General features: G+C 42.3%; 1 protein-coding gene across 2 annotated transcripts in view; it reads right to left on the reverse strand.

Moving 5' to 3' along the window:
* The window catches only part of LOC109880507 (chloride channel protein 2), a 197,224-nt gene that overhangs the window by 17,555 nt on the left and 158,454 nt on the right, over nucleotides 1-21,215 (reverse strand). Inside the window, exons 19-21 of one of the 2 annotated variants that reach the window (XM_031795512.1) lie at nucleotides 19,271-19,341; nucleotides 18,896-18,991; nucleotides 7,928-7,966 (exon numbers count right to left, since the gene is read on the reverse strand). In XM_031795512.1, the coding sequence (XP_031651372.1) occupies nucleotides 7,928-7,966; nucleotides 18,896-18,991; nucleotides 19,271-19,341 (206 nt within the window). The remainder of the gene's footprint in view (nucleotides 1-7,927; nucleotides 7,967-18,895; nucleotides 18,992-19,270; nucleotides 19,342-21,215) is intronic. The other variant, XM_031795513.1, reaches the window with a different exon arrangement.

Raw genomic sequence — 21,215 nt, forward strand, 5'->3', positions numbered from 1 at the left:
TTCTTTTTTTCAATTTAAAGTTTTATTAAGTTCTTGTTTTTCAATCAACCAACAAAACACATTCCACATTCACAGATGTGACAAGCTTTAAAAACACATTCCACATTCACAGATGTGACAGGCTTTAAAAACACATTCCACATTCACAGATGTGACAGGCTTTAAAAACACATTCCACATTCACAGATGTGACAGGCTTTAAAAACACATTCCACATTCACAGATGTGACAGGCTTAAAAAACACATTCCACATTCACAGATGTGACAGGCTTAAAAAACACATTCCACATTCACAGATGTGACAGGCTTAAAAAACACATTCCACATTCACAGATGTGACAGGCTTAAAAAACACATTCCACATTCACAGATGTGACAGGCTTAAAAACACATTCCACATTCACAGATGTGACAGGCTTAAAAACACATTCCACATTCACAGATGTGACAGGCTTAAAAAACACATTCCACATTCACAGATGTGACAGGCTTAAAAAACACATTCCACATTCACAGATGTGACAGGCTTAAAAAACACATTCCACATTCACAGATGTGACAGGCTTAAAAAACACATTCCACATTCACAGATGTGACAGGCTTAAAAAACACATTCCACATTCACAGATGTGACAGGCTTAAAAAACACATTCCACATTCACAGATGTGACAGGCTTAAAAAACACATTCCACATTCACAGATGTGACAGGCTTAAAAACACATTCCACATTCACAGATGTGACAGGCTTAAAAACACATTCCACATTCACAGATGTGACAGGCTTAAAAACACATTCCACATTCACAGATGTGACAGGCTTAAAAACACATTCCACATTCACAGATGTGACAGGCTTAAAAACACATTCCACATTCACAGATGTGACAGGCTTAAAAACACATTCCACATTCACAGATGTGACAGGCTTAAAAACACATTCCACATTCACAGATGTGACAGGCTTAAAAACACATTCCACATTCACAGATGTGACAGGCTTAAAAACACATTCCACATTCACAGATGTGACAGGCTTAAAAACACATTCCACATTCACAGATGTGACAGGCTTAAAAACACATTCCACATTCACAGATGTGACAGGCTTAAAAACACATTCCACATTCACAGATGTGACAGGCTTAAAAACACATTCCACATTCACAGATGTGACAGGCTTAAAAACACATTCCACCTTCACAGATGTGACAGGCTTAAAAACACATTCCACCTTCACAGATGTGACAGGCTTTAAAACACATTCCACATTCACAGATGTGACAGGCTTTAAAAACACATTCCACCTTCACAGATGTGACAGGCTTTAAAACACATTCCACATTCACAGATGTGACAGGCTTTAAAAACACATTCCACATTCACAGATGTGACAGGCTTTAAAAACACATTCCACATTCACAGATGTGACAGGCTTTAAAAACACATTCCACCTTCACAGATGTGACAGGCTTAAAAAACACATTCCACCTTCACAGATGTGACAGGCTTTAAAACACATTCCACATTCACAGATGTGACAGGCTTAAAAAAAGAAAAAGTCAAAAAATAATACATTTGAAAAAAATAAACAATTAAAATACAATTAAAATGAATGATAAAGTCAAATAAAAGCATTTATTTTCCTTGGTGCATATATATATATATATATATATACATACACATACATACATACCCACATATACATACATATATACACACACGTACTCAAAAACTAAATTAAAATAAAAACACACAAAAAAACATACCACTTGCAGCAGCACTATCAAGGTTCTTATCAGCTATTTCAAGCATTCGCTGAGACGACGGGCCAATAATTCGTTTTTAGGTTTTACAGTATCTTACACAACATGTATCTGCGCATTTCCCTAGTCACCCCGTTCACTCTGTCCAGTTTGAAATATAGTTGAATAGTGGAGACCAGAGTCTATCAAACTTGGGCTGTCTCTTGTGGAGGTCATAAGTGAGCTTTTCAAGAGGAAGAAAGTCAACAATCTGGTCAATCCACATTTTAAACGTAGGAGGGGTATTTGAGGCCCACAATAGAAGAATACATTTCTTAGCAAAGTATGTAATAGTAATAGTCATGAGCAAATTTTCTCTGTCAGGATCAAGAACAAAGTCCTGCTGGGCATTAAGAAGATAGATACACGGGGTCATATCAAACTGTACCTCTAGTATTTTCTGTGCAGCAGTATGTACAGATCTCTCTACAGCTCCAAAATACATGCATATAGGTTCCACTTTCAGAGGTACATCTTTTACAGTTAGGAGACATATCTGTTTTCATTCTATGGAGTCTCAAAGGAGTATAATAAAATGTGTAAAAAAAATTGTAATTAGATTCTTTCATTTTTACACTGGTAGAGGAGCAGTATACCCTGTCGCAAACCTCCGCCCATAACTCATCACTGATAGTCAGACCAAGGTCCTTTTCCCAGATTATTTTCAAAGGAGTAAAGGAGGAGCTTCCTTTCTCAGAAAGGAGTCTATAGATGTAAGATATTTTGCCTTTAATGGATTGTGCTGTGACAAGAAGGGTTTCAACTTCATTCAACTGAGTTCTAAACCTCCTCTTGGAGGTAAATGAGGAAATTACATGTCTAATTTGAAGATATTTAAAAAAAATGGGATCTTGGCACATCGAATTCACTGCAGAGCTCTTGAAAGGATTTCAGTGTAGTGGTTTTCTGATGAAATAGGTCTGAAAAGGTCCTGATTCCTAGAGTATGCCAAAGATTAAAGTTGGCATCCCTCAGGGCTTTTGGCAAGTCTGGGTTGCCTACTATAGGCGAGTGAGAACATATTTGGGAGGAAATGCCCAGGTATTTCTTACAGTCCCTCCACGCTAGTAGGGTGCTGTAAATCACAGAGGTTTTGGATATGTTGCCCACTTCACTAAAGTTATTAATGAATATAATTGAGCTTAAGGGCAATGAACCACAGGATTGGGCTTCTATCTGAATCCACGTTGACTCTTGTCTGTTTGTGATCCATGTTAGCATGTTGCGGATTTGGGCAGACCAGTAGTACAATTGAAGGGAGGGAAGGGCAAGACCACCCTTAGATTCAGGTTTCGATAGAGTGGAAAACTTGATCCTAGGTTTTTTATTGCCCCATATAAATTTGGTGATGCTTTGGTTAGTTGTTTTGAAGAAGGAAACTGGGAGATAGCATGGGAGCATCTGAAATAAGTAGTTCAGTCTAGGGAGGACGTTCATACGGATTACATTAATTCTTCCTACTAAGCTAATTGGGAGGGAGATCCAGGTTTGGAGATCGTTCTTGATTCGGTCCAGGAGTGGAAGATAATTTTCCTTAAAAAAATCCTTTCCTTAAAAAAATTCAGATCTGGTGTTATGAAGATCCCGAGGTATTGAACCCCCTGTGTTTTCCATTGGAAAGGACATAGTGTCTTCATAGAGCTGGTGAGTGTAATATTGAGAGGGCAGAGAGTGGATTTGTTAAAATTGATCTTATAACCTGAAAACTTGCCATACTGAGCAATTGTGTCTAAAATGAGAGGGAGGGATTTCTCAGGGTTGGATATGTAGAGAAAGACATCATCCGCGTAAAGCGAAATCTTGTGCTGCAGGCCGCCTGCAGAAACACCCATAATACTTGGATTGCTCCTTATCAGCTCTGTCAGAGGCTCCGCCCCCAACAAGTAGAGCAGCGGGAACAGCGAGCACCCTTGTCTTGTGCCCCGTTCCAGAGGGAATCTGTCAGAGTTCAGTCCATTAGTAGTCACCATGGCATTTGGATGAGAGTATAGTGATTTGATCCATTTAATAAAATTTGGGCCCATATTGAACTTTTCTAAGACTGAAAACAGAAAGCTCCACTCCATCCTGTCAAACGCCTTCTCAGCATCCAGTGAAGCCAGCAGGACAGGGGTCTTCTGTGCGTTTACTTGATCAATAATATCAAAAAGACGGCGAATGTTATCAGAAGAGTATCTGTCTCTAATAAATCCAGTTTGGTCCGCTTTTATTATTTTGGGAAGAAGAGTGTTTAGTCTTTTGGCGAGCAATTTGGTAATTATTTTATAGTCGAAATCCAACAAGCTTATGGGCCGAAAGGACGAGCAGGATAGGGGGTCCTTGTCCTTTTTGAGCAACACTGTAATGCGAGCTGTGTCCATTGAGTCTGGGAGAACTCCGTTTTTGCAAAAATCCTCCAGCATGGGCATGAAGATAGGGCTGAGCTGGGGCCAAAAAGCTTTGTAGAACTCTCTGGGGAATCCATCTGGGCCTGGGGACTTTTTAGGTGGCATGGAGGTAATTGCCTCCAGGATCTCCTCAGGAGTGAAGGGGGAGTTGAGATCTTCTTGGTCGGTCTCTGATAGTTTAGGTAGCGAGATTCCCTCTAGGAAAGAGTGGAGTTCTGCTTCCGTGTGTTTTCTCTCAGAGGTATATAGTTTGCAGTAAAAATCATGAAAAGTTCAATTGATCTTTTTTGGGTCATATGTGACCTCGTCCTCTGCTGTTCGGATAGCCATGATTGTACACTCTGACTGCTCCTTTTTTAATTGGTAAGCAATCTACTGGGCCTATTGCTATACTCATGGTATTTCTGTTTAGTAAAGAAAACTGTTTTTTTTTATCTCCCGAGTGTAGTCCAAATTCAGTTTGGCTTTGGCTGCTTTAAGATGACTCCAGGAGGTGCTGTCTAGGGATTGTTTATGTGTTTTTTCACAGCATTCCAGCTCCCTCTCAAGATCTAGCCTGTGTGCTTCCATTGCTTTTTTCTTAGAGGAAGCATATGCAATTAGATGACCTCTTAGTGTGGCTTTAGCAGCATCCCACATTGTGGCCGGAGAAACAGGAGAATCTTTATTGTCTTGTGTATAGTTGTCTATCCATGTAGTTACCAATGTATGGAACGCTTCGTTTGATAGCATGGAGGTGTTGAATTTCTAGCACTTTGACCTCGGAATGTTTTTGCAGAGGTCAAAGCGGAGGTGGACAAAGGCGTGATCTGAAAGTGCTATGGGTCCGATTGTACAAGTGGCTGAATTTATGAAACTCTTTGGGATAAAAATTTAATCTATACGGGAGTAGGTGTTATGGACATTAGAGTAGTATGTATAGTCCATAGATGAGCTATTAGTCTCTCTCCAGATATCTATCAGTCCCATCTCTTTAGTAAGAGAGTTCAACATCTTTGCAGATCTAGGATTTGTGGTGGGGACTTGAGATGATTTGTCTAGGGTTGGGTTAAGGGTACAATTAAAATCTCCGGCCACCACGCCAAAGGAGACACAATGCTCATTGAACAGGGTTATAATTTTTGACATGAAGGCAGGAGTATCTGTGTTAGGGGCATATATGTTTAATATAGTAATTGTTTGACCATATAGTGACCCAGTTATCAAAATAAATCTCCCCTCCGGATCAGATATGTTTTTGTCAATTATGAATGGAACATTCTTATGGATAAGTATGGCTGTGCCTCTACTGCTTGATTTGAAAGATGAGAAATACACCTGTCCCACCCAAGCTCTGCGGAGTTTGGCATGTTCAGCATCACAGAGGTGTGTCTCTTGTAATAGCGCGATGTCTGCTTTTTCCTTTTTTCAGAGCACATAGTATATTTTTTCGTTTTATTGCATGCCCTAGACCATGGCAGTTCCATGTCAATAGATTTAAGGTACTAGTCATCGTCATCGAGCAGTAATCCAACTTTAGTGCAAGTCATCTCTGGGTAAAAGTGGATAGTAGTTACAGCTGCGTTCACATAAAAGGAAAATAAATGGTGTACATAAAATAACAATCTCTGAACACCCCAGCCAAGTTCCCTAACAACTCGACACATCCCGTTGGATCTATTACCCCCCAGCTCAGTCTCAATTCTGTGTTCCGAATAAAACAAAAACCGTCTCCCTCTCCCCACCAAAGAAATGCCTCATCCTCTCCACCCCGCATTGAGTAAATAACACAGTTGCCCTTGTCCAGACCACAGTAAAAGAGGGGAGAAAAATAAAATCAATAGCCAAGCCTACATATACCTCCAAGGGTCATAGGGAACCCCAAGTAATAATAGCAACAAAAAACAAGGGAAATAAAAGTAGGCTGAAACATTAGTAGGCCTAGGTTAGGCTATAGAGCCTATCCCTCTCAGTTAAAGGAAAATAAGTATAAATTGGACGGCTATAATGACCTTTAGGGGGTGGGTCTCTGGATATCGGCTATATGTCGTCTTACCTCCTTTAGTAATGGCATTAATCGCATTTAGTCATTGGTCTGTTTCTCATTGGCCAGGATTGTCTTAGCAGTTAGCAACGCACAACGTCTCCCTCTCCCCACCAAAGAAATGCCTCATCCTCTCCACCCCGCTGCTGGTGGGGGCCTCAGTGCTCGGTGAGCTCTCTCGAGTTCTATGGGCCTGTCGGTGGACATGTGGAGCCACTCGGGAAGTTTGTCTTGCAGGTAGCGGATCAGTGGCATGTTTCCCTCTTCTTTTTCGCCCAGATTGAATAGAACACAATTATTCCTTCGCCCCCTGTTTTCCAGGTCCTCTGTTTTCTCTTCCAGATGCTCAATTTTCTTTTTAGCATATGCTATTGTTTCCATGGCATCTGTCAATAAGTTTTCCATGGATAGGATTCGCACCTCTGCCTCAACCATAAACGCGGGGCGCCTGGACATCTTGTTGTTGATGTCAGGCAAAGCGTTTTCCAGGATTGTCACCTTGCCCCCTATCGCACTGAGCTGAGAGTTAATGGCATCTAATTTAGTGTTTAGTTCTGTACGTTGGGATCTCAACTCAGAAAGGATGTCTTCGACAGAGTGCGAGGTTGGCATTCGTTGTGCCTCGTGGGGGAGCGGGTTCTCTTGCTCCTGGCGCTAGTTTTTTCTGAAGATAGCGACGGAAAAAGCCTCCAAGAAGAAGCTAATGCTCGAGTCCGGGTAAAAATGTCACCTGTGTGTCGCCTTTTGTAGCCGCCATGACTTTTTCTTACTAAAGCTAAATGAGTTTGAACTTGGAGTGGAGGTAAGATTAGGAATTGGAAACTACTTGTGCGGAGCTCTTAGTTCATGCGGCCATCTCGTCCAAGGGTCACGTGATCCCCCCATGAGTAGGTGTTCTAAAACTTTTTTGCAAACCTGTTGCGGGCTGTGGATGGTAAACCGACTGTCTGGTGGTGTCTAAAACGCAAACACGCCTCACACGCGATAGAGATTTGGAAACATATGTAACTTACCAGTAAGAAATTATTTATATAAAAAATTTAAAAAAGGTATAATTTCTACACACTTTCATAGGGTTAGAGTGCCCACGGCCATATTTCCATGTTACAGTACTTGTTTATGGAAGACAGAAGTGAGCACCTGTGCTAATTAGCTATTTAGCATGCTCCGAACACCTGTGTGTAATGGAAGAAGGCCACCAGAAATGTGTGAAAAATACTGTCGGCTGCAACTGTGGTAAAGCAGGTTAAAACAGTAGGTAAGGTACATGTATATTTAGCATTTGTGAAATTATTTTGATGTGATATGAAAGTAGAGGCCTTTATGTTCTCAAACGTTTAAACAGGGCGTCAGGATTGTAGTTCACATGGAACCAGCTGTCCTCCATACCATCAGCTGAGATCCCAAGATTGGGAATGGCTGTAAGCCACCTTGGGCTCCATTGGGTTCTTGAGAGCAATCCCTATCCAAACTCCACTTCCTTTAAGCCTAGGTGGTTTCCTCTTTTATGTGGCTACACAGTGTCTGGCTGTGGTCCCTGGTGCAGAGATAATAGATGCCCATAGAGATTCCAGCTTTGATAAGGATATTCATACACAGTGACTAATTATTCCCCTGATTACCAGTAAATACACTGTAGCATAGACAGACAGCACTGACACATCCTGAGAGAAAAGGGAGAAAGAGGGAGAGAAAGTGTTGTAGGGTCTCACCTCTCTGATGGTCATGTCATCATCCACATCGAAGTCATCCTGAGAAAAGAGGGACAGGAAACAGATCAACACACTTACACTGCAAACACACACCAAAAAGACTTGTGTGCACGCCTGCACACAAACACTACAGACAAGCACAATGTCAAAATGACAGTAAATAACTTGAAATACAAACCCAAGGACACACAGTACACTCATACTACAAATAAAACACGTGTCCATGTCATGGCCACACTGCATTCAAACTGAACACAGTGACAAAATGAAGAGGTGGATGGACAGATGTGACAAGAGACACTAAATGACTAACTACACATACAGTGGGGCAAAAAAGTATTTAGTCAGCCACCAATTGTGCGAGTTCTCCCACTTAAAAAGATGAGGCCTGTAATTTTCATCATAGGTACACTTCAACTATGACAGACAAAATGAGAAAAAAAATCCATTGATTTTCAATGAATTTATTTGCAAATTATGGTGGAAAATAAGTATTTGGTCACCTACAAACAAGCAAGATTTCTGGCTCTCACAGACATGTAACTTCTTCTTTAAGAGGTTCCTCTCTGTCCTCCACTCGTTACCTGTATTAATGGCACCTGTTTGAACTTGTTATCAGTATAAAAGACACCTGTCCACAACCTCAAACAGTCACACTCCAAACTCCACTATGGCCAAGACCAAAGAGCTGTCAAAGGACACCAGAAACAAAATTGTAGACCTGCACCAGGCTGGGAAGACTGAATCTGCAATAGGTTAGCAGCTTGGTTTGAAGAAATCAACTGTGGGAGCAATTATTAGGAAATGGAAGACATACAAGACCACTGATAATCTCCCTCGATCTGGGGCTCCATGCAAGACCTCACCCCGTGGGGTCAAAATTATCACAAGAACGGGGAGCAAAAATCCCAGAACCATACGGGTGGACCTAGTGAATGACCTGCAGAGAGCTGTGACCAAAGTAACAAAGCCAACCATCAGTAACACACTACGCCGCCAGGGACTCAAATCCTGCAGTGCCAGACGTGTCCCCTGCTTAAGCCAGTACATGTCCAGGCCCGTCTGAAGTTTGCTAGAGAGCATTTGGATGATCCAGAAGAAGATTGGGAGAATGTCATATGGTCAGATGAAACCGAAATATTACTTTTTGGTAAAAACTCAAATCATCGTGTTTGGAGGACAAAGAATGCTGAGTTGCATCTAAAGAACACCATACCTACTGTGAAGCATGGGGGTGGAAACATCATGCTTTGGGGCTGTTTTTCTGCAAAGGGACCAGGACGACTGATCCGTGTAAAGGAAAGAATGAATGGGGCCATGTATCATGAGATTGAGTGAAAACCTCCTTCCATCAGCAAGGGCATTGAAGATGAAATGTGGCTGGGTCTTTCAGCATGACAATGATCCCAAACACACCGCCCGGGCAACGAAGGAGTGGCTTCGTAAGAAGCATTATAAGATCCTGGAGTGGCCTAGCCAGTCTCCAGATCTCAACCCCATAGAAAATCTTTGGAGGGAGTTGAAAGTCCATGTTGCCCAGCAACAGCCCCAAAACATCACTGCTCTAGAGGAGATCTGCATGGAGGAATGGGCCAAAATACCAGCAACAGTGTGTGAAAACCTTATGAAGACTTACAGAAAAAATTTGACCTCTGTCATTGCCAACAAAGGGTATATAACAAAGTATTGAGATAAACTTTTGTTATTGACCAAATACTTATTTCCACCATAATTTGCAAATAAATTCATAAAAAATACTACAATGTGATTTTCTGATTTTTTCCCCTCATTTTGTCTGTCATAGTTGAAGTGCACCTATGATGAAAATTACAGGCCTCTCGTCTTTTTAAGTGGGAGAACTTGCACAATTGGTGGCTGACTAAATACTTTTTTGCCCCACTGTATGACCATGGTGGGGGGGTTGAAAACGTGCTTGAAACAGATAATGGGTTGCATTCATACAGAGCTTTTCACAAGGTCTCAAAGTACAGATGGGATGATTGACACTAATGGATTTGACCATGGAGTGATGATGGCTACAGTTTGGATATGAGCCGGGCGGGCCTGAAAACCTGAGAGAGTTCTACAGTGCTGAGTGGTACTTAAGTGTGTGTGTCAATGTCAAAAGGCGTGTGTAGCGCCCCATTCAGACGGGATACGTTTTACTGGGGAAGTTGGGACGCACACTCAGTCTCCCGCAGCTCTGGGGTTTAGGGAATAGAGTGTCATTTGGGATGAGCCCTCAGTCTCCTGCAGCTCTGGGATGCAGTCTGAGTGAGTGTTTGGTGCAAGCTGACACCAACCTGATTCAAACCAGCTTGGGTTTCCAGTTAATGAGCGAGCGGCACGTCGAGACACTTAGAACCCTGCAGACATGTCTTAAACTCAGTCCATGACAATCACAACACCTCAAAGGGAACTGAAGGCCTTTTCTGGTTAAAAGCCATTATGTGCATGAGCACAAATCACCATATCCCTAATTTTTGTTACTTGGCAGGAAGGTTATTATCCCAGCCATAAAAACCTAGTTTTTTGGCAAACGGCCAGGTCCTCTGATAATACTTATCCTGTGCGGATCGTCATCCCTGTATTTTGAGGGAAATTACAGAGTTTAAATCAGGTGCTGCACCCAGTTTGGGTAAAAACATGGGAACAAATTGATGCTTAAAACAAAGTGCTATGCACGTAGAGTACAGATGAATGATCCGTTTTGTCACATATCAACTTTCCTAGAGCCATCTTTTAAAAAGATGAAGTGGACAAGATTGTGCCAGTTGATTGGTAAATTGCCAAATCCGCCAGGAAATTAAATGTCTGCATAGGTTACAGTAAATTATTCTAATTGATATGTATTATTTGAACTGAAGGCCATTAGTCCAATATTAGGATATCCCTAGACATTTGAAATATCTTCACACCTAGAAGAGCCTCCAGCATTCCATCAAAACTGTCAGCTTTGAATGAGGAAACAAAAAATATTACAGGGGCAGTTTGGCCAAACTAATCCTATCCGAACTGTCCACTGGAAAAACGGACATGCTGAGGTAATAATTACATAACCGATGTAGCACAACTCATTCCACGGGGGGCCGAGTGTCTGCGGGTTTTCGCTCCACCCTTCTACTTGATTGATGAATTAAGATCAGTAATTAGTAAGCAATGCCCTTTACCTGATTGTATAGGTCTTAACTGAAAGGAAAAACCTACACCCGCAAACATTTAGCCCTCCACGGAATGAGTTTGACATCCCTGTTCTATAGTAATACTAGTCCCGTGTGAATAGGGCTTATGTTTGAGTTTACAGTAATAAAAGTGTGTATTTACTGGAAGAGTGTGTTTTCTTTATGAGGGTGAGAATAGCAGTGTGTGTATATTCTTGCGCTTATCCATCTCTGTCTACATCTACACCTGACCCCTCTACCAACCTTAGGCCCTGGGGGTGATGGAAGCCCTGAGCTCATTTATCCACCCGCCTGCAGTGGCTGATCTCCCTGTATCCCTGGCAACGATTGCCGTGGGGCCCGGCCGGTCAAGGCGCTCTCCTTACTGTAGAATTATGCAACAGAAGTCAGCTGTGTCTAGAGTTGACAACACCATCTCCACTCACCACTGACACCAACATGGGCTGACAGTCCTCTAGCACTGCATTTTACAGTCCTGTTTCCACCTGCTATTTACTAGAGTCTCATGAGGTCAATGGGTAATTTTCTGGCACACATTTAGCAGAATTAAACACATTGGTTACTACCATGTAAGTTAAAATAAAATAAAGTGCTACTGATAAACCTGTACACCTCTCCAAAACCAGGGCACAGCACAGATGAGGTGTCTATCTAATCACATTCTATTTGTCACATGCACCGAATACAACAGGTGTAGATCTTACTGTGAAATGCTTACTTACAAGCCCTTAACCAACAATGCAGTTCAAGAAACAGAGTTAAGAAAATATTTGCTAAATAAAAAATGTAATCAAAAAGTAACAATATGAGGCTATATACAGGGGGTATCGGTACCGAGTCAATGTGCGGGGGTACAGGTTAGTCGATTTGTAAAGTGACTATTCATAGATAATAAACAGTGAGTAGCAGCAGTGTACATTTTTTTTATCATCCGGGGGTCAATGTAAATAGTCCAGCTGGCCATTTGAATAATTGTTCAGAAGTCTTATGGCTTGGTGGTAGAAGCTGTTAAGGAGCCTTTTGGTCCTAGACTTGGCGCTCCGGTACTGCTTGCCGTGCGGTGGGTGTAGAAAGAACAGTAGAATACAGAGATGTAGTTTAATATAGAACAGCTAACACCTGCAGTGTGTTTTGAGGAGAGAGACAGAGCAGGTGAGACTGTGCATGTAAAGTATGTTGTATAAAGATTAACTAGTCTATTAGGTGAGCAAATATGCAAGGGCCCTTGTGGATATGTGGAGACGCAAGAGTGGGTGTATGAATGTGAGTGTACTAAGGAGAGTGTGTGTGTCTGAGTGAGATACAGACAGCGCGCGTGCCTGTGTGTGCGTGTACAGCCCTCCACAGTGAGTGACTGGGTAAGAGGCAGTGTGCTGACAGAGAGTGAAGCTGTATTGCTTGCTGTGCAGCTTCCACAGAGAGCAGCATCCCTCCTCTCCTCGCTCCATCCACCCTTTCCCCCCAAGCGATCAATCTCTCCCTCTATCCTGTACATCCTGTAGTCAATAAGCCAATCAGAGCCTGGGGTCCGGGTCAGCAGGGAATATGTTGACATAACCAACTACCCAATCACACATGCCTCCGAGATACACAGTGCAAAAAACATTAGGAACAGCTTCCTAATATTGAGTTGCACCCCTTTTGCCCTCAGAACAGCCTAAATTTGTCAGTGCATAGACTATACACAGTGTCCAAAGCATTCCACAGGGATGCTGGCCCATGTTGACTCCAACACTTCTCACAGTTCTATTAAGTTGGCTGGATGTCCTTTGGGTGGTGGACCATTCTTGGTACATACGGGAAACTGTTGAGTGTTGATGGATTCTGTTAAAATGTAACATGTTTCAAGTTAAACTGTAGTTTGTTTGTATCCTGTTTAGTGAATGATTACTGTGAGTATTATTGGAGTTTAGGCCATGAAACTGTGTGGATGCTCATTTAGAAAGGCTGGCCTAATCAGATAAGAGGACATTTCCTAGGATCAGAGAGCAGGGTCAGGCCCTGGACAATGAAGATGGACAGAGCGTGATTCTGACATCTAGCTACACAAAGAGTGGACCATGCTATGCTGCTGCTACTCTGTTTATTATCTATGCATATTCACTCTACCTACATGTACATATTACTTCAATTACCTCGACTAACCGGTACCCCGCACATTGACTCTGTACCGGTACCCCCTCTATATAGCCTCGCCATTGTTATTTTACTGCTGATCTTTAATTATTTGTTACTTTTATTTGAGGTATTTTTCTTAACTGCATTGTTGGTTAAGGGCTCGTAAGTAAGCATTTCACTGTAAGGTTGTATTCGGCACGTGACAAATAACATTTAATTTGATTTGATTCCACAGGGGAGATATGGGAAACTCATTGGGGTCATAAAATGTATAGCTGGGGAGGTGACACATAAGAGAGGGTGGTGACTAAAAGGAGGGAAGAGCATAAGATGTGTTGTGAACTTTCTAAATGTATGCACTCAGCTTGATGGCATCCTTGGTATTAAACACTTGAAACTTCGAGCTTTTGGTCTCAATTCCTTATTGCAAAGAGGCAACAATAGCATTTTTATATTTAACACCGTGAAAACCCAGCAGTGTTACAGTTCTTGAAACAATCAAATTTGTGCGCCTGGCACCTACTACCATAGCCTGTTCAAAGGCACAAATATTTTGTCTTGCCCATTCACCCTCTGAATGGCACACATACACAATCCATGTCTCAATTGTCTCAAGGCTTAAAAATCTTTCTTGAACCGGTCTCCTTCCCTTCGTCTACACTGATTGAAGTGGATTTAACAGGTAACATCTCCCTCTCTCCCTTCCTCTTGATCTATCTATTGATTGATCTTTCTACATCTGTGTGTGTCTGTCTCTTAATCTAATCTAAGTCCTCTGCTCCTTCGCTCAGTGTCTTGACCTATAGTGTTGGTCCACTGCAATCCACACATCAAACTACTCAACAGGCTTCAATTCAGGGCCAGCCAAGAAGGTAACAGGCACACTCGCTGATAACTCTATTCCACGTGTGATTCTAAAGGCAGCCGCTCAGTGACGTCTGGTCTGCTCTCGTCAAGAGGAGGAGAGAATTAATTAGAAAACACGGATCTCTGAAAGGCCAGCATCATTTCTCTGGGATGGAATACTCATGTCATTTACCCTGCATCAATATTTCACACTGGAAACAGAAAGCGGTAGGAAGGAGGGGAGGGAGTGAAGGCAGGAAAGAAGGTAGACCGAAAGTGAGAGGAAGGAGGAGGTGGGAAGAAGGGAGCAGGGAAGGGAGGGAAAGAAAGAATAGTAATGCAGAGCGGTATAGAACGACGAGAAATTGATTTTGAGAGAGGAAAAAGAGGCTGTGAACTACAGCTCAAGGGGAGAAAGAGAAGTAATAACTGGATTTAGACACGGGGGTGTAGTATAGACAGAAGTCTTTGGAAAATATTTTAATACACTTGTTTGTTCATAATTTATGTTTAGGGCCTCTGTGGACAAATGGATTCTGAGTATACACACACTCCCTCTTGAAAACTAATAACTAGAATCAACACTAAGAACACCCTAGCATAAAACACAAACACACATATCAAAGATTTATAATGACTAATATGCCTCTATTTAATTTCAAATCAAATTGTATTTGTCACATGTGCCAAATACAACAGGTGTAGCCCTTACAATGCTTACTTACAAGGCCTTAACCAACAAATCAGTGCAAAATAAAATAATAAATAAACCTAAGTGAAAAATATATATCAAAAAATAAATCAAAACAGTAACACAAGAAAACTACATAACAATAATGAGGCTATATACAAGGCGTAATGGTACCGAGTCAATGTGCGGGGGCACATGTTAGTCGAGGTCATTTGTAAAGTGACTATGCATAGATAATAAACAGTGAATAGCAGCAGTGAAAAGGAGGGGAGGGGGTGTCAATGTACATAGTCCCAGTGGCCATTTGATTAATTGTTCAGCAGTCTTATGGCTTGGGGGTATAAGCTGTTAAGGAGCCAGGCCCGCTTGTCATGTGTTAGCATTGAGAACAGTCTAGGACTTGGGTGACTGGAGTCTGACAATTGTTTTATATACCACCTAGTATGTAGGTAATGGATGTCAGGAAGCTTGGCCCCAGTGATGTACTGGGCCATACGCACTACCCTCTGTAGCTCCTTACGATCAGATGCACAATGATGCAACCGGTCAGGATGCTCTTGATGGTGCAGCTGTAGAACTTTGAGGATCTTGGGAACCATGCCAAATCTTTTCAGTCTCCTGAGGGGGAAAAGGTGTTGTCGTGCCCTCTTCACAACTGTCTTGGTGTTTTTGGACCATGATAGTTCGTTGGTGATGTGGACACTCTCGACCCACTCCATTTCAGCCCCGTCGATGTTAAAATGTAGGCCTGTTCGGCCCTCCTTTTCCTATAGTACACGATCAGTTCCTTTGTCTTGCTCACGTTTAGGGAGAGGTTGTTGTCCTGGCACCACACTTCCAGGTCTCTGATCTCCTCCCTATAGGCTGTTTCATCGTTGTCGGAGATCAGGCTACCACTGTTGTGTAGTCAACAAACTTAATGATGGCGTTGGAGTCGTGCTTGGCCATGCAGTTGTGTGTGAACAGGGAGTACAGGAATGGACAAAGCACGCAACCCGGCCCCAGTGTTTAGGATCAGCGTGGCAGATGTGTTGTTGCCTACCCTTACCACCTGGTGGCGGCCTGTCAGGAAGTCCAGGATCCAGTTGCAGAGGGAGGTGTTCAGTCCCAGGGTCCTTCGCTTAGTGAAGAGCTTTGTGAGCACTATGGTGTTGAATGCTGAACTGTAGTCAATGACCAGCATTCTCACATAGTGAGAATGCCACTTTTGTCCAGGTGGGAAATGACAGTGTGGAGTGTGATTGAGACATCTGTGGATCTGTTGGGGCGGTATGCGAATTGGAGTGGGTCTAGAGTTTCCGGCATGATGGGGTTGACGTGAGCCATGAACAGCCTTTCAACAGGGCGGTAATCATTTAGGCAGGTTACTTTTGCGTTCTTGGGCACAGGCACTATGGTGGTCTGTTTGTCGGTATTACAGACTCGGTCAGGGAGAGGTTGAAAATGTCAGTGAAGACACTTGACAGTTGATCCACGCATGCATTGAGTACACATCCTGGTAATCCGTCTGGCCCCGCAGCTTTGTGACTGTTGACCTGTTTAATAAAGGTCTTGCTCACATCGGCTACGGAGAGAGCGTGATCATAGTCGTCCAGAACAGCTGGTGCTCTCATGAATGCTTCAGTGTTGCTTGCCTCGAAGCAAGCATAAAAAGGCATTTAGCCCATCTGGAAGGCACGTGTTACTGGACAGCTCAGGGCTGGGTTTCCCTTTGTAGTCCGTCTAATTTTTCAAACCCTGCCACAGCCGACGCGTGTCAGAGCCGGTGTAGTAGGATTTAATCTTAGTCCTGTATTCCTGCTTTAGTTCTTGATTGTAAGCAGGAATCAGGAGGATAGAATTATGGTCAGATTTGTCAAGTGGAGGGCAAGGGAGAGCTTTGTATGCATCTGTGTTGCACATGTGACATGCTGGTTGAAATTAGGTAAAATGGATGTAAGTTTGCCTGCATTAAAGTCCCCAGACACTAAGATCACCGCTTCTGGATGAGCATTTTCTTGTTTGCTAATGGCCTTATACAGCTCGTTGAGTGCGGTCTTAGTGCCAGCATCGGTTGTGGTAGTAAATAGACGGCTACAAATAATATAGATGAGAACTCTTGGTAGACAGTGTGGTCTACAGCTTATCAATACCTTTAGACTTCTTTAATATTAGACATCGCGCACCAGCAGTTATTGACAAATAGACACACCCCCACCCCGTCTTACCAGACGTAGCTGATCTGTCCTGCCGATGAACGGGGAAGCTCTAGATTATTTGTGTTGTCGTTCAGCCACGTCTCGGTGAAACATAAGATATTACAGTTTTTAATGTCCCATTGTTAGGATAATCTTAAATCGGCCAGTTTGTTTTCCAATGACTGCACGTTGGTCAATAATACGGAGGGAAGTGGTGGTTTACCTACTTGTTGGTGAATTCTTACAAGGTACCCCACCCTCCACCCCCTTTCCCTCAATCTTTTCACGCTGATTACAGGGATTTGGACCTTGTCTTGACAAAGCAGTATATCCTTTGAGTTGGACTCAAAATTCTTCATCCAGTTCGAGGTGAGTAATCGCTGTTCTGATGTCCAGAAGTTATTTTCGGTCATAAGAGACGGTAGCAGCAACATTATGTACAAAAAATGCAAAAAACAAACAAAACAGCACAATTAGTTAGGAGCCCGTAAAACGGCAGCCATCCCATCCGGCGCCATTATATTGCAGCTCACCAAAACATTCAGGGCATCAATACTCTACTATTAGGTTTTGGGCTAGGCACATCATGAATTACTAATATTACACAGCCTAGAACAGATCTCTATCAAAAGTAACTTTTTTCTATCGTAAAAATACTCTACTCTTCTAAATGTGTGTGTGTTTGTAATGTAGACAACAGAATAACTAAGCTGGGTGCTGGTTTCAAGTGAATGAAACCCACGTGATCAAGAGGACAGCAATCAAAATGTTCAAGGTTAAATTGAGCTTTTGGATGGATGAGTCATACATGTAGTCTATGGATATGAGATAAACACCAATGTTTAATGACATAACCTTCAACTATTTAATTTCCAGATTGCTGTTCCCTTGACTAAAACAATTACCATTATATATTTTGTAGGGGTGTACATGCTGCATTTTATCATGGTGTTGTATTCATCATTGTTAACTCAGAATTGGGCAGTTGTTTCATTGAAGGACATGCATCACTGTTAGAAAGTAGCAGCGTTGGTAATTCGACAGTATCATGGAATCCTTAGTGGTTGTAATTGTAATGGCTTTGTCATTGAACAGGAGGACAATAACTGCCTGTCTTACCAACCGGATACATCTCTGATTTCTGCTGTCCTCTATTAACATGTCATATAATAATATATGCCATTTAGGGGACGCTTTTATCCAAAGTTACATACAGTAATGCGTGCATACATTTTACGTATCGGTGTCCCCAGGAATCAAACACACAATCCTGGCAGTGCAAGCATCATGCTGTACCAACTGAGCCACATGTCAGAAATTACCACCTCGCTCCGCTCCCTTCCCAATCCAAACCTCACCCCCTTTCCTCTATCCCTAGTATATATCTTGTCCTCATGACAAATGTATGAACAACTACAGCAGATGAAAAAGTGGGAGGGGTTTGATTCTGTGGAGGGGCGGACTGAGGCACTACAGGCCAAACCCACGAACCAGTAGAAGGTCACTGATTGGATGCCTCTAATGAAATGGCTGATGATGGACAGCATGGCAGCATGCTTTGGCTGAACCACCACATCCCTTAAGTTGACCGCAACTTGACCGAGGAAATACCACATTTGGACTATAGACCTGGATTGTAGTCTTTTTGGGTTTAGGGTGTCATAGCTAGAGAGGTAGTTGAATTCTCATGACCCCAACTGACCTCTTGACCAATCAGTTTGCATTCTGACAATGAGGTCAGAGTTGAACCTACCTAACAGCCAATAAGAACAGGACTAGTGGTCAGAGGTCAATAATGGTTCACAGACAGGGAGGAGCGCGTTCAACACATTTAGCTCGATGGTACAGATCATAGTCCATCGGCATGGATTAGCCCTGCAGAGGATGACGAGTGGTTGATTGGATGGCTGACCAGTTGCTGGGCAGTTTCCTGGGGCATGCCCAGGGTTCTTACCACAACGGATATCCTGACGCGCTTGGGTGGCCTCCTTAACTCAGGAGACGCAGAGCTCGATGCAGTGCCCTTTATGTTGATGTTGACATTGTTGTTCTTCCAGCAGCCAAAGACAAGAACAACGTTAATTAACACAACACCTCCGCAAAGTGGGGCAAACACTCACCCCACCACTAAGAAACAGACACTCAAGTCTCCCAACCCAAGTGGTGGTGTGGGGGCATGAGTTGGTGGTGTCACTCAGAAATAGTGGAGCGCAGGACTGGGCAGGAAGGGGTTATGTGTAGGAGAGAGTTGGGAGATTCTGAATTTGGAGGAGAGAATCGGAAGAGTGTGTAGGAAGTAAGGGTGTGTGTATTAAAACAGGTGTCTCACCTCCAGGCCTTCTGTCTCAGGGTTGACACAGAAGAGATTCTTTAAGGTGTTGCCAGAGTGGTCCTGTGGACCTGAGAAAGGGAGAGAGAGAGACTTTTGTAGTAGCTCTACGTAATTCAAAAATAACTTAGTTTAATCATTCTTTAACCTCTCTGCACACCGAACCTGTTAGCGGGATTCGACAACATATGTTGATCGCTACATAAATAGTCATATTAAACATTCATGAAAATACAAGTGTCTCACATGTTTCGAAAGCCTAGAATCTTGCTAATCCAACTGCGTTGTCAGATTTAAAAAAGGATTTACTGCGAAAGAATATGATGCGATTATCTGAGGATAGAGCCCCATAAAAAACAACTATTTCAACCAGCACAGTTGTAACAAAATCAAACTGCAATAAAATAAATAGTTTACCTTTGATGATCTTCCTCTGTTTGCAATCTCAATGCTCATTGTTACACAATGAATGGTCTTTTGTTTGATAAAATCTATTTTTATAGCCTAACGAGAAACATTTTGTGAACCGTGTCGTGAATTCCGTCTCATTCCATTTTCGACGACACGTTCGATGTAAATACACACACTAAACGTGACTTTTCCAGTCATGTTTGGTTTCATTGCAATCTACTGGTTTGTTTGTAACACAACCAAACATGATTGGTCATTTCGAGGGACGTATTGACTGAAAGAAACCGATTTGAAGACAACAAGTAATGACATCATTGAGCACCAATGATATGACCGCTGTTTCGATGATTGACTGTATTTTAACCCAATGAGCACTGATCGTCTTGAAATCTAGCTGGGTAGAGCCAATGAGCTGAGGTAAACGGCAATATGTAATGTTTATGTGTTGGAAGACCAACCCATGTAGTAAACTCCGGCGAAAATAAGGTTGGAGGACGATTCATTTAGCGATTCCCAAATGGAGGAATATTTTTTGAACGGAGAGGACATCGTTTTGGACTGGTAAGTTCTTCTCATGCTAATGCCGTTGTTTGAAATGAATAATATAAAATGTTATTTGTGCTTTAAATTTTTTTTTAGTAGCAATATATAAAAATGTAATGTAATGAAATGTGAGATGCGTGTGTCTGCCGCCCCACCCCCACATAAAATAGCCTATTTGAGGCTGTTGCGGGGAGGGCAGGCCCACAACAATGGCCAACGTGAAATGGAGACAGTAGATACAGCTGGTCTGTTGTAATATAATATACAGTAGATCTAGCTGGTCTTTCATAATATAAATGAGACAGTAGATCTAGCAGGTCTATAATAATATATTCAACCTTATGTTCCCTGTACTCATATATATATATATATATATATATATATATATATATATATATATATATATATATCTGTTTATTATACCTGTTGATACAGGGCTCATATGTGAAACTATTCTAACTGAACATTTTCATTCACAGTGACACTGACTCAGAATGGGAGCCCCCAGTGCCAAGGTGTCCATCCCCCACTGAAGCTGGTTCATCCAGCTCCTGCCACAAGTAGTGTTCATCTGCCCAAATTTATTTCTGCAGGCATGATGTGCCTCAGGGCCAAAAGGGCACAGCATGGAGGCGTCGCTGTGTTCTTTGCAAAATGAAGTCCCCCATCACCTGCACCACATGCTTGGTGACCCTCTGCTTTACAGGAACAGGCAGGAGAAAGAGACTGCTATGGCACCTGGCATCAGCAGCACAATATTGTGTAGAGGACTGAGGGTCTTCCAAATATTGAAAGTGTTATTTTGTAAATGTATATATATTTTTGTTCGTTTTTTTGGGGGGGTGTTTCGAATACCATTTTGGTATTTTGTATATTATTATTCCATTCAAAATGTATAACTTCACCAATTTGGGCTACTTGGGTACATTTGGGCAACTTGTGTGGGACACCTGGGTGACTTCATGATAAATGTCATGTAGCACATTCATTT

Source organism: Oncorhynchus kisutch, linkage group LG18 (assembly GCF_002021735.2).
Source record: "Oncorhynchus kisutch isolate 150728-3 linkage group LG18, Okis_V2, whole genome shotgun sequence".
NCBI lineage: Eukaryota > Metazoa > Chordata > Actinopteri > Salmoniformes > Salmonidae > Oncorhynchus > Oncorhynchus kisutch.